A 13,812-nucleotide genomic window follows, 5' to 3' on the forward strand; every position below is an offset into this window, starting at 1 on the left:
CCAACCAAAAAAAAAAAAAAAAAAAATGTTTTAATTCCTAAAGGACAAGCTGAGTCGAGCCACTTCTAGCCAGGGGCGATTGGGGACTTAATTCTTAAAGTGTAGCAATCTGGATGATCTGAGAGCTTGGAGTTTAAGGGTAATTGCTCAATTTTCTATCCATGTCAACAGGGAAAATAGGTAAAAGTGGCTCAACACAGCCACGCAATGAGGCTGGAAGAGATGTGAGGTGCAGGCTGTCAGCGGAATTGGAAACACGCTATCTCTAGAGGGCTATCTCAGCCAACCCCTGACTCCCCAGCCGCCTCCATCTCTAGGCTTTCTGCCTCTCTTTTGGGCACTGTCTCATTTCTTGCTTAACCCTTCTACCACATCCATTATCCCTTCTGCAAACAGCAGAGTCACTTTGCGCCTAAGCGGCTTCAATGGCGAGTGGAAAGAATTCTTTAAGAACAGACTGAATGGAATCCTGGTGCCTCACCTCCTTTCCTGCCTGGTGAGAACATTTTTACTGTGTCACCTGTTTCTCTGACGCTTGGTGCAGCTGGTGGCAAAATTCCTAGGCGCCTCCTAAATCTGGCTCCTCTGTGTTCACCATTTTAGCTAAGCAGTAGTTATTACCAGTTAATAACTTTTATTAAATAACCCAGTTTAAGTCCAGAGTTAATAGTAATATACACGGAAGTCATCCTAACCGTATTCCTGCCTATTCTGCCTCAGCGCCCATGTGTGGTCACTGCAGCCAGTGCTCAGAGGTTGTGAGCTAGGACAGGCTGCCCGCCCTTCCCCCCCCCCCTTTGGGTGTCTTACTTTGTTTACAAGCTACTGGGTGAGAAATTTGAAACAGAAACCAATCTTGTGGGAAAGAGTGTTGATAATTAAGCTTGTGTCTGTGTCCACAATGCTGATTCACCTGTGGAGTTGCTGCTGTGTCCCCCTCAACCCCCCCCCAGTGGTAATCACCCTCACACTGAGGAGGAAGCGAAAGCTCTGCTGTGTTAAATAATGCACAGGTCACATGGCCAGTAAACAACAAGGCAAGGACAAATTAGCAGCCAGGTCTCCAGAGGAAGAAAACCGATCACGAAAGGCAGGGTTTGCCAGGTTCTGTTTTGCCTCGTTGGCTAGTTTCAAGCTAACAGCATGGCACTACTGTCCACGGTTAGGACTGCTGGGCACACCGTTGTATCGTATTCCCGCTGTAGGCTCCTTGGCTGTAGTATGGTGAGGGCATAGCTAAAGTGGGCCGGACAAAGTGCTGAATTCTGAGTACTTAGCAGCCTTGTTTCCAGTGCTGCTTATAAGGGTTTAACCTCATGGATGTTTGTGTTTGACAGCATCTGGTTTTCTGCTTGACAGGATCCAGAATCACCCGAGAGACAAGTCACAGCGTGGCTTTGCGGGACTTTCTAGACAAGGTTAATTGAGGCAGGAGGATCCACCCAAAGTGCTGGACTGAGTAGAAAGGAGAAAGGTAGCACAGTGCCGGGGTTCATTTCCCTCTGCTTTCCTGACTGCGGGTACAAAGGGCCCAGCACCTAAAGCTTCTGCCCCCTGGACTTCCCTGCCCTCAAACTGTGAGCCGGGAACCCCCTGCCCTGAGTGAGTTGCTTCTAGTGAGGTGTTTTGTCACAGCAACAAAGAAAGTAGCTATAAGGTCAGCTTTCCCGTACTATAATAAAATACCTGAGATGTGAACTATGAAGAGAAAAGGTTTGCTTGGGTCCGTGGTTTTGGACATTCCAGTCTAAGACAAGCCCCATGGCTTTGGGACCCCGGAGGGGGTTCTGTGTAGCAAGAAGTGTTCTGTTGTTGCAACTGGCAGAGCTGGGGGGGGGGGCTCTTCCTATCTGAGCGATGTTCTGAAATTCCAGATGTATTCACACCAGATGTATTCATTACTTGTGAGTCACTTGTGACCACGGTATCTGCTGGAAACGTTTATTTTTGGCTCACAGTTTTGGGGGCTCTCAGTCCACCACAGAGGGGAGACACGGTGGGACAGCTCATTTCACGGTGGTAGAAGTTCGTGTTGGTGACTGTTCACATCATGGTGCCCCGTAATGATATAACCTTCAAAGCCCTTGTCCCCAGTCACCTACCTATGCCAGCTGGGTGCTGCCTCCTAAAGGTCCCATAGCTACCCGTGGTGACGGTGCCAGCTAGAAAACAAGTGTTCATAGCCATAGGCCCATGGGAACACTTCTCATTCAAACTGTAACGGACTTGTTGCCACAGTTGCTGTCATGACACCTCAGTCTGAAGCACGGTTAATAGCATCCTTCTCTGGGACTTCCATCTTCTTTGTTCATATGAATAGCTCACTCCCATCTCCCCCACCTGAAGGGGCATGATGGGAGATGTCATTCTGTAAATATGTTTCTCATACTGGTTAATGAATAAAGCACTGTTGGCCAATAGGAAAGCAAGATAGGCGGGACTAGGAGACAAGGAGGAAAGAGGAAGTAGTAAGGAGGAGTCAGCATGTGGAGACTGGAGAGAGCAGACGCCGCCCTCACTCTCCAGTAAGATGAGACCACGTGAAAATACTTAGATTAATAGAAATAGGTTAATAATTAAGACAGAGCTAGCTGATAAGAAACTAGTAACTGGCCAATAGCATACTATCAAATACAGAGTCTCTGTGTGTTATTGGGGCTGGCGCTGCGGTGGGTCTAGGCCAGCAGGAAAAACCTTACTCGTAACAGGGGCAGAATGAGAACAAAAGCATTGCACCTTGTATGCATGCACATTTTTGATGGCGTAGGTTGTATGACTTTTAGGAATATGGGAGGCACCGTGAGCATTGTCATTCATAGTGTAGCTGGAGGAATGTGTTACATAGTAGATCACCCAAAGTTCAGCTGACAGATGTGAGGGAGAATTACATCTGTCTGAAATCATGATAGAAATGAGGCGGTGTGTTCTCTACTCCTGGCTGCTTCCTCATAGGGGCTGTGCAGATGTGGCCGAGTGGTGGTCCAGCCTTCTGGGCCAGATGCTATCCCTTTTCCACACAGTTGTGAAGGGAGTGGACAGCTGCGGCATGAGAGCAGGTGAGCTCCTCAGTGTAGCCAGTTTTGCCTCGAGAAGAGCAGCCTGTACACAGAAACTCTACACGTGCACACTCGAGAGTGTGGGACCAGGAGATAAATGCCCGGTGTCCTTGGATCTTCTTCAAATGATGGAGACCGTGTAAAGAAACAGTCCAATGGGCTCTGCCATGAAGACAGGTGTAGCTGCTCAGTTACCTCCAATACTCAGCAAGTTGTCTGGATGGCCAGTGACTGCCCATGCACTCCTCGTCAGATGGTTGATTGACCGCATCGAAGCTCGATTGCCAGGGACAGGTATGTTTATGTGTCTGAGGTGAGACATGGGACGTCACTTAACCCTTGCTTGGAGAAAGAAGTCTTTGGCTTCTGACACAAATGGAGATTTGTTCCTCTGGGACCTGAGCCAGCCAAACCTTCCAGTGGCCAAAATCTGGGGAGGTGGTAACAGGAGACCCACCCCCCAACTCTTGCAAGAGGCAAACTTAGCCAAGTGGTGGCTCTTCCTTCCTCGAATTAGTTTCTCCAGCTTTCTAAAAGTTCACTGCCAGTCACCAACCATGGGGACTCATCTATACACATCCACTGGAGGACAGTTTGATTCCAGAGTCCATAAGTGTGGTTGACGGACTAGGTTTACCTAAAAGACCCTTTAAGAGAAAGCTCTTGAAACATGATTACAGAATTGAGACACCATCATTTAAAAGTGCCCGAGGCGGACTCCTTTGAAAATTGCTGCAGCTGAGGGACAGAGAAAGAGCCACACAGCCCTTGATTGTTGCGCTGTTCCCTCAGGACCCGTCCTCCCCTCCCCCTCCGTTTCTCATCTGATAAGAGAGCGGCAGTAAGACTCCTCATCTATCTTATGAAAATCCGATTCGGAATGGCTGTGATCAAAACCAGCTGGCTGTCACCAGCAGTGGCCTTGCGTGGAGGGAGCTGCTCGGAGGCGTTCCGTATGTGGGGTGTCACTGGTGGCATCGATCAAAGGAGAACTTTTTTAATAAATATATATAAGGAAAAACACAAAACCCAAGGATTTAGAATGAAAGCAGTGTGGTTTGTCTTGTTTTTATTCTGGGGAACATGAAGAGGATGAAATAGAATCCGATATGCATGGTCTCTGACTCTCTTTGCGCGGCGCCTCTGCGATGGTGTTCTCGCTGCCGCTTTGACACTGTGTCACTCACGCTGGGCCTCAGTGAAGGGCTCCTCGGTCCCCAATCCTTCGAGCCACCCATTCCTTGGTTGTGTTTAAAGTTCTTTCTTCTTCCCCGTCCTTAACTCAGGCCTACAGATAAAAGATGGAGAAAAGCGCCAGGAATCGCTGAGGGAGCCTGCGATTTCCTTCCGCTGCCAGTCACCAGTGCAGTGATGGTCCCTTGAGGCCACCCCAGCATGTAACACTTAGGTCTTCTCAGAATCGAGTCCCTGAAGGCTCCTGGCTCTTTGCGTCTGGAAATCCTCTCCAGCTTACTTGTCTCTCAAGAGCCCCACCCTGGAATCGGTCCCAAGGCTCAGTCCTGGTTGATGGCCCCGTGTGTGGTCAGCACTGATTTCTGTAGAGCTTTAGGTAGGCTTGGGAGGGGTGGGGTGCGGGGAGAGGCCACAGAGTTGGAATACTGATAAAGAAATTCCATCAGAGAGCTCCTTCAGAAGCATAGTGACACCCCTGTATGGGTAATAGTGGGGTCAGGCTTCTGGACACCACCCAGTGCCATGACTCACGTGGTGCTCTTACCAAGCCCCTTCTCTGCTGCTCATCTACCTAGAACTCAGCACAGGGAGCACACAGCCCATCTCAGCAGCCACCATGCATTTGTCTAGAGTGGCTTTTTTTTTTTTTTTTTTTTTTTTTAAACCTTCCTCCTCTCAGTGTCTGGTCTGCCTCCTCAGCAGCCTAGGAGAGTTTGGTTTAGCAGGAGCACAGGATGCTTCTCTATGTGGGGCGAAGCTTCTGCTGCCTGTCTTCTACTGCAGGGTTCCTCAGGGAGCTGCCCAGGTGTGGCTCTCTCTCCAGCCACCCTCAAGCCCGCAGTCAGTCCTGGTCTTAGGCTTTTGTAGTGTGGCTTTCTGGCCACCATAACCATCTCTCCATCCTTCCCTTCATCTGCCGGTAATGAGGACAGCCCGGACCGTGTGTTAAGGAGTAGAAATCACAAGGGACAAGCCTTCAGACAGCAGGCCTGCAAGGGACCTGGAGACCTCATCCCTTGATTCTGGGAGTTCAGGAGACCACTCAGGACTCCTCCGAGACCTCTCTCCCTTGTTCCTTCCGGTGTTTGAAGCCTGTTGCCTACTGCTTCCCCCTTCTCTTTTCCCTTTTAAAAAATTCTCCATTTTTTTCACTTAGAAAAAAAAATTATTTATACGATTGAGATCCACTAATTAAAGCCATTTTCTGGTATTTGGTTACTGGAGCGTTTGATGTCTTTCTGACAAGACCATGAAATGCACGGGGTGTCCACAGGGACAGAATTTGCTGAACACGGCTCTTTGTAAATGAGGGGACATAGTGTCGCAGCAGCTCATGAATATGAAACGCCCATGATGCCACCTCAGTGGACTTGGGAACACAGATGAATCCTGTCATGTGCTAAATGAGACCAATTTCTTTCACTTAACTTCATCTTCAATCAGACCTTCTTCCGTTTGCCTGCTTAAAATTCCCCATACGTGATGCAGAAGGTAACAGCATTCAGTAAAACAAAGTTTTCAGCTACAGAGAAAAGGCAAAATGCTCCCTGCCTTCAGGTCACCATCTCCAAAGAGCATGGCCATTGTTTCCTCTCACTTGCAAGTGCTGACTTGTGGCACAGAGTCGGTGTGTCCAGACTGCCCTTACAGGGGCATCCTAAAGCCGTCTGCCTAGATTTCTTTTGTGTGGATTGATTGTTAACTTGGATATGAATTGTGGGCATAAGTCCTAACAATCCATCCGCCCCGTAGTGGACAGGTCACAAAGTGGGAAAGAAGTTTGTGAGGAGATGAGTATTCCAGGCAGTTAGCAGATGAAGCGGTCAGGACAAACTCCGTCATAAACGCCCTATGGGACCTGGGGCGGTGAAGACGTCAAGGGAAGAAAGTGCTGGAATTTAGAAGAGATGTTGTTCTGCCGAAGCTATCTGGGCACATACAGGAATGCCCAACCAAGAAAATCCGCAGAGGGCTGGGATGAAACTCAGTGATGGAACGTTTGCCTTGAGTGTACAAGGCTCAGATTCAATCCCCAGTGTTGCTAAAGGAAAAACCAGGCCGGTAAAAATGCAACTTCTGAGTGACATCTTCTCCTGGGCAGGCCACGGGGTGGGGTGGGGTGGGCACTTTGTTTCCTCTAGTGAAAAGCCTAAGACTGTTCAGACCCTACTCAGGGCAAGCAGAGTCCACTGAAAACATCCCTTCTGCCGGCATTATGGCTAAGACCTGCAGTCTCAACACTCTGGAGGCTGAAGCGGGTAGACTGCTGTGAATTTGAAGCCAGCTTGGGCTGGAGGGAGACCCTGTCTCAAACGGCCAGAGTCGAGGGTGGGTGGATGCAGTCTGTCCTGGTGCAAACAGCTGGATGGGGGCAGAAGCTGACACATGGTGTGCTGTAGACATCCGAGCCACCTACCTGAAGCAGTAGGGAGTAGAACAGGATCCCCCTGGGAAGAGGCAGCAAGTGTCTGGGTATGACGCTACTATCCATGGTGGAAAATGTTTGAGGGTAAAAGACAGCTTCTCTCATCTTTGAGACCAGTTGTAATCGATGTGCTTGCATGATATACATTTATTATTTTTATGTTGCTCTAGGCACTATTTATATATTCATGTTTAGGCTCAGACCCAGGGCCTTGTACATGCTTGGCAGGGACTCTTCCAACCAAATCACATCTGTAGCCCCATACCTGACTACTTTAGTGATCTTAGCTGATTGGCTGGATCTGGGAGGTAGCATCAGTAGCCATTGGTATTGATTTTTTTGGGGTGGTGGTGGTGGTGTTCCTTTGTGAGACAGGCTCTCGGAGCTACTGTCGTACATTCAGAGCCTCTGTGAGGAGCTTCCAGAATATGGAGGTCAGTGAAGAACAGTGTGACCTAGCCTCAGGATGGAGCCAGGTGGTCCATAGTGGGCCCAAATGAACAACTCTTCTTTTGCCCCTTTGTTCCCCACTCGTCCATTGTTTCCCAGCAGGCCTTGCCCCTTACAAGCAAGGCAAAGTCTTTGCTATGATAGTTTGAAATCCAGGAAGTGTCCAAGGGCCACTCTTGGTTGTCCTGAAGAATAAAACCTGCTGCGGCAGCTCGGGCCTCATTGCAACCCACACTGCCATTGGAAGCATGTAAAGGAGATTGACTGGGCCCTTCTGTGTGCTTGACTTTGCATCTGGGGGCATCTGTTGATCCAATTCTGCTCAGCCCCCCTTTATTTTTCTGTTATTTATTTGGACACATGTCTCTGACCTCAGCTCGTTTACCACGAGAGTGGGGGGCTAGGGGTAAACCCTGCTTCCTGTAGACCACGGTGAGGTCTGTCCGAGGTCACAAATGAATTATGCAAGGACAAAATCTGAAGCCTTTAGTTCTCTGCCTGTGGGGTTGAAGGTTGATCACAAAGGCAGGGCCGTGCATCTCCACTATTCCCTTGGTGCAGAGTCTCCCTTTGCAGTTTCGTATGCTTATGCTATCCTGGTTTCCATGATGTGTACACAGCAAGCACCCATAGCTGCTTTCTGAGCAGCTGTGCATGTCCTTCCTCTCCCGGTACCTTCTTCTCCTGTGCACTCCTGCCCAGTCAATGCCAGTCTCTTTCAGGCCACATGCTCCAGCCATCCAAAGCGGCCTTCAGGGTCTCAGGGTACATGTAGATCCCCTCCAAGTGCCTTTCACGTTGTCCCCGTCAGCTTGCTCTTGCTTCCCTTCTACTCAGCTGCTCTAGCCCCAACTCCAACAGACCTCCCCTAACTCCTCACCCCACGCCCCGTATTCTAAAACAGCTCCTCCCTGGCCTGGCTTACACGCATCGTGGTGCCTTCATGTAGTAGAATATGAAATGGCTGTTTGAAAGAATATGACACAGCTCTATGTCCAGAAGGACGGAAATTGCAGCACTTTTAATGGACAGCTGCGCTGTGGTGTGCTCCATGGCCCCATAAATCCATACAAAAGTTAAATGATTACCTCTGAGGAAAGGACTGGGGCTTGCAGAAAGAAGCCAAACTTTCCATGCTAAAACTTCACTATGCCATTTTAATTCATTGCACCTACAATGTGACTTTCACTTTACTTTAGGAAAAAAACACACACACACACAAAACCAAAACTATTAGGTTTCCCTATTGTTTTCTCATGGAAACTTCCTTCCTAGTATGTGTTCTTATTTGTAAGCAGGATATTTGTTTCTGTTTATTATGCTTACTAGGTAGGGCCCTGCCTGCCTGTGTGCAGCTGCTACTGGCTTCACTTAGCATGATGCCTTTCACATAGTGAGTGCTCAGATCAACGAGCTGATGAATATGTGGTAGATGGGTAGACAGATGGGTGGCCAGGCTGGACAAACAGGAGGACAGTATTTCCCACAGTTTGACTGAAAAAGGCACCATGTGGGGCCGAGAAGCAGCTTGTACAGCTTACTGAGATAGCTAACGTAGGCAGGGAAGGAGTATACAGGGCAAGGAGAGGTATGGTAGGACTCTGGCCTGAGGCTCCAAAGCAGATACTGGGGTGGGCTTGTGTTCCAACCAAGGAGGCAAGCTGTCTTTGTGGGTGAGATGCTTACATCGGAAAAGAAAACTTCCTGGTCTGAGAGAGCCTCAGAGGAGGTAGAGGCCTGGTTCTGTTGCCTTAAGGGCTTCATCTCTCACGGGCTACTTAGCCCTACCTGGCCTCCATGCTCGCTTCTAAAACCCTGGTCATCGCCGGCAGGACTGACGGAGGAAGTGAGCACAGGGCCATGGCCTCTCTCCATACCCCGTGTTACAACAGTTCCCAGTGTAATTGTAGTGCTTGGCATTTCATATTGTTGCATTTGATGTTCACAATGGCCAAAGGGCCAGGAGCAGTCATGACGTTCATTTTATAGATGAAGAAACCGAGGCAGCGATGGCATAGGCCACACCGTTAGCGTGCAAGGGAGCCTGGGTCCAGGCTTCTGACTCCAGGACTTGTGCTCTCGACTTCGGAGAGGAATTCTGCATGCCTGCTGCTCACCTCCCCGCCACCGTCACTGCTTTCCAAGGAATAGTGTGAGAGAAAAGGACAAAGTAGGAGGCATTACTGGCTTTTAGAAACAGTGGTGCACTGGCTGGGGCTGTAGATCAGTGGGAGAGGACGCTCATGCTCTGCAAAGAAAGATGAAACAGCGGTAACTTCTCAACAGAGCCAAACTGACTTCCTTCTTCCCTGTTCTCATCTCTATTAGGACGGTGTGTTTTGAAAGTGCCAAATTATGACCCGTGTGTGTGTGTGTGTGTGTGTGTGTGTGTGAGAGAGAGAGAGAGAGAGAGAGAGAGAGAGAGAGAGCATATGTGTTTGTGAGGTATGTGTGTGTATGTGAGGTACATGTGTGTTTGTATGTGAGGTACATATGTGTTTGTATGTGAGGGTGTGTGTATGCATCCTCCTTTATCACTCTCCATGTTTTTGAGACAAAGTCTCCCACTGAACCTGGAGCTCACTGATTGGCTAAGCTAGGTGGTCCGTGAACTCCAAGGACCTGCTTGTTTCCTCCCACACTGGGTTACAGCTTACATTGCCGCACCCAGCTTCCTCCTGGGTGCTGGGGATATGAACTCTGGTCCTCAGGGCAAGCACTTTACCCACTGGGCTATCTCTCTGGCCCTGAAGAAGCATGTTTCTAAAGTTTATATTCTTTTTCCCTCCCCCTGTCTCTCCCTTCCCCCTCTCCCTCTCTCCCCTCTCTTTCTCTCTCTCTCTCTCTCTCTCTCTCTCTCTCTCTCTCTCTCTCTCTCTCTCTCTCGCTTTGCTCATGTTATATGTGACAGAGGGATCAGAGTAGGGGAAGGGAAGAAAAGAAAGTAAAACCTGATGGCCCAGAGCATCCTCTGAACACATAAGCAAGCCCTTGTCTGAGACTGTAAATCCAGACTCTAAAATTTTGAAGTTCTTTGAAGTTTGCCCAAAACCTGCTCCGTGGCCACCTGTTCCACTGGGAGTGGGGAATTGGATGGCCTGCAATAGCTCAAGCTGTCACTGTACCGGAATGTTCCAGCTTGTCTTGGCCTGGCTGTCATCGCTGGCTCTGTCTCACTCAGGCGGTTCACCGGGTTCTACTGGGCACCAGGCTTCCAATTAGAGAGGAGTCCCACTGTGTGGCCAGCCCCAACAGTGCCACTCTGAGCGGCCTTTTGCCAAGGCCTGTGCTGACCTCTGATCTGTCGCAGATGGGCAGGCCCCACACTCCCTTGTGCACATTTGGAGGAGGGAAGTGGGGCCCACCAGGAGAGCCCATGGGGAGCGACAGTGGAGCAGAAGTGCCGTTCCTCTGAGCTTGAGGAGGCTGGGCTAAGTTGACAGGGTCCAAATGCTGGAGTTGTAGAGGGAAAGGGGACTTGGGGAAGACCCCATCCTGAGCCCCTACTCAGCATGGGCTGTTTCTCAGCAACTCCTGAATATTCATCTCAGGCTGGACTCCAGAGCCAAGGAGAGCCAACAGTGAGCATTGACTGGCTCGCTCAAAAACTGTCACTCTGTAAACGGCACAGGGCATAGCCAGCTTCTCTGTCCCTCTTAGCCAGGGAGCCCCACCCTCATGCTAGACTGATTGTGGGAGAGGGAAAAAAGAAAGCTAGATTTCTATCCGTTACAGGGATGAAATCTTAGGGATTCCAAGCCTTGTGCTGATAATAGGATCCAAGCGCAGGGCCCCCTTTAGATACAGACAGGGCTTGCGGGATGTGTCTCATTACTTGGGGGCTGGTGGATGTATCTCTTGTCCAATTCCTGTTGGCACTTTCTTCTCTTTAGCCCTCCTCACAATTCCCCTTCTCAGCCCCCCCCCCCCCCCCCCGTCCTTTGCTCACTCTGCGTTTCTGGGCACGGTGAGTCTGTGCTGTGAGTCTGCAGTTGGAAGTAATAATAAAGACATTTCTGTACTCTGGCTTAGCTTGACTAGAGCAGTCGCAACGTCTAAATAATGAATAGGCTGGAAGTGGCAGGAGCCTTCCCAGCTGTTCGTGGACTTTGTGCCTCTTTTGGAAGTAAAATTGCTTCCAGCCCATGGAAGCCCACGCCTCCTCTCCGGAATGTTCTTCTTTGTTGTCTATCTGCAGTTGGCTTAGGGTCCCAGGACTGCCTCGCCCCACATGGCCTCTCTTTTGCCCCACCATTACTTTTCTTTGTCCTGATTGAGTAAAACAAAACCCCTAAGCAAGCCAGTGAAACTTTTGGGCCACTTAAGCAGGTTGCCCTAAGGGAGTACCAGGCCCGTCTCTTGGTTCTCCTGTCTGCGTGACATTGTTAGATTGGCGGGAGGAGAGGTCTTACACCTCAGCACACGTGTGTAATGTGTCTGGAGAGTTCAAAGAGAGAACTCCCAAAGACAGCAAGGAAAAAAAAAAAAATGGGACCACTAAGCCAGTGTCACAGTAGACCTGTAAAACGGCAACCCTGACCTCTGACGCTGTCAGGAGCCAGGTCCTGTGACTGGAGTTAAGTGTCCTCCGGGGACAAGCAGCTGGGATCCTGCCTGAGACAGCTTCTCTCTGGAGCCGGTGCATGTGTAGATCATGAATGGGTGTCACTTCTGCTTGTGTCCTTTCTGTCTCTGACTGTGCCCAGCCCGCTGGCTCTCCACTCTCACCCTCATAGAAGGCTTCTCCAAGGGCTGAGAGTTTCTTCTCATCCTTTACATGTCTCCATGGAGATCCACCTCAACGCCCCTTCCCTGACGACTACTTCAGAGTCACCTTAACTCAAAGGTGAAACACAGGTACCCGAGCCCATCAGGAGGTGCTCCTTCCGTGCATTCTGGGATAAGTCCTGTGGCTCAGAAATGGATGGAGCTCCATATGGGACTCTGTCTGAGTGTCTGCGAAGCCACAGCCTGCGGTGCCAGGGCTGGCGTGTTGAAGCTGACCAAGCATTCAGTGGGCGATAGACAGGAGCCCTGTGGGTGTTGTGGACAGTAACAGCTCCGCCTCTCCCTGCAGATATTCCCGTGATCCCGGATCTGGAAGATGTGCAGGAGGAAGACTTCGTACTGCAGGTGGCGTCCCCTCCGAGGTAGGTAAAGCGAGGTGTGGAGTTGGTGGGGAATCCCAGGACATACACACTGACACACTCCCAGTGCCATCTGCAGGGAGCCTTTCTGGTCTTTCTGGCAAGGGGTTCCATTCTGTTCTTCAGACTCTGCTAGGACATTTTGTGTGCCCACAAGGTTCTAGAGATGGTGACCCAGGAGCTCTCCTGAAACCAGTACTGCCTGTGTCTCTGTCATTTCTCTTCTTTCAGCATCCAGGTAAACAGGGTGATGACCTACCGGGACTTGGACAATGACCTCATGAAGTACTCAGCCTTTCAGACTTTGGTGAGTGGACCCACTTCTGCCCAGAGGGGCCAGCTCAGTTCCTCCAGAGATGTATGCACTTCCTGCACATCCCAAGCCTGCCTAGAAATGCTGGAGGTGACATCCTTGGCCATCTCACAGCATACCTGGGCCTCCATGGGTCATAGATTTCTGTCCCAGGTTCTCAGCTGCTTCCTGGCCGCACTCTTGGCGCACGATGGCCACCTGGTGGCCACCCCGTTGTTGTCTGCCCTTGTGAAATGCTCTGCCTTCTTGGTGTCATTTTCCCCACTGTGGGCCCAGTGTAGAGGACACCACAGTCTCTCCTCCTTCCCAGTGGCCATACCATTCTCTCGGGGTTTTGTGCTTTGATCAAGGTTATTCTGGGGTCTCGGTTTGGGGAGTTCCATCACACACAAGCTCCTCTTCTTAGTTGTAAAAGTGATGCCGAAGCCCTCAAAGGTCCAGCCTGGCTTTTTGTGCATTCACAGGATGGAGAAATTGACCTGAAGCTCCTCACCAAAGTGCTGGCACCAGAGCATGAAGTGCGAGAGGTACAGTACTCACCCCTGCCCTGAGCCTCAGTGCTCCTCCAGCCAGGGAGCCCACCCCCATCATAGCCTGCGCCTTCCTGGGCCTGGATAAGGTGGGAAGTTGGCCGCTGACTGGAGGGAAGGCTTTTCTCTTACCAAGCAGTCTTCATTTTGGTAGGATGATGTAGGCTGGGACTGGGACCATCTGTACACTGAGGTCTCATCAGAGCTCCTCACGGAGTGGGACCTGCTGCGGGCAGAGAGGGAGGACCCTGTGGGACCATCCAGGTACACCTGACCCAGGAGCATCACTGTGCATTTGAATAAATGCAAGAAGTCTAAAACCAAGGGAGCTTGTAAGCAACTTAGAATTTTTATACTGAATATTTTGTAATAAAATATTTATTTTCAGTAGACCGCATTGGATTGCTCCAATTCAATAAATGGCTTTATTCTGTGAGTGTTTCTTCCTTTCAGTCTACCTCCTTAGTCTCCTAGATTCATGATTGATAAAAAGCATTTTTTTTTCTTTCTTTTTTGCTGTTGTTTTTGTTGTTGCTGTTTGCCCAGACTCCCTGTGAATTTCTGATCCTCCAAACTCAGACCCCCAAGTGCTGAAATTACAGGCATGTATAGCAGGAAGGTGACTTTTAAACAATCAGATAAGGACTCTACATGCTCTCCATAGCTGAAGAGCATGCGGGGAAGTTTAAGAGGGAGG

General features: G+C 49.9%; 1 protein-coding gene across 1 annotated transcript in view; it reads left to right on the top strand.

The window, feature by feature from the left end:
* Positions 1 to 13,551, top strand: part of Ift43 (intraflagellar transport 43) — a 78,768-nt gene extending 65,217 nt beyond the window's left edge. Inside the window, exons 6-9 of the mRNA XM_051196388.1 lie at positions 12,203 to 12,275; positions 12,504 to 12,579; positions 13,050 to 13,112; positions 13,270 to 13,551. Of these exons, the coding sequence (XP_051052345.1) occupies positions 12,203 to 12,275; positions 12,504 to 12,579; positions 13,050 to 13,112; positions 13,270 to 13,389 (332 nt within the window). The 3' untranslated portion in view covers positions 13,390 to 13,551. The remainder of the gene's footprint in view (positions 1 to 12,202; positions 12,276 to 12,503; positions 12,580 to 13,049; positions 13,113 to 13,269) is intronic.
* The last annotated feature ends 261 nt before the right edge of the window (positions 13,552 to 13,812 follow it).

This window comes from Phodopus roborovskii, unplaced genomic scaffold (assembly GCF_943737965.1).
Source record: "Phodopus roborovskii unplaced genomic scaffold, PHOROB, whole genome shotgun sequence".
NCBI lineage: Eukaryota > Metazoa > Chordata > Mammalia > Rodentia > Cricetidae > Phodopus > Phodopus roborovskii.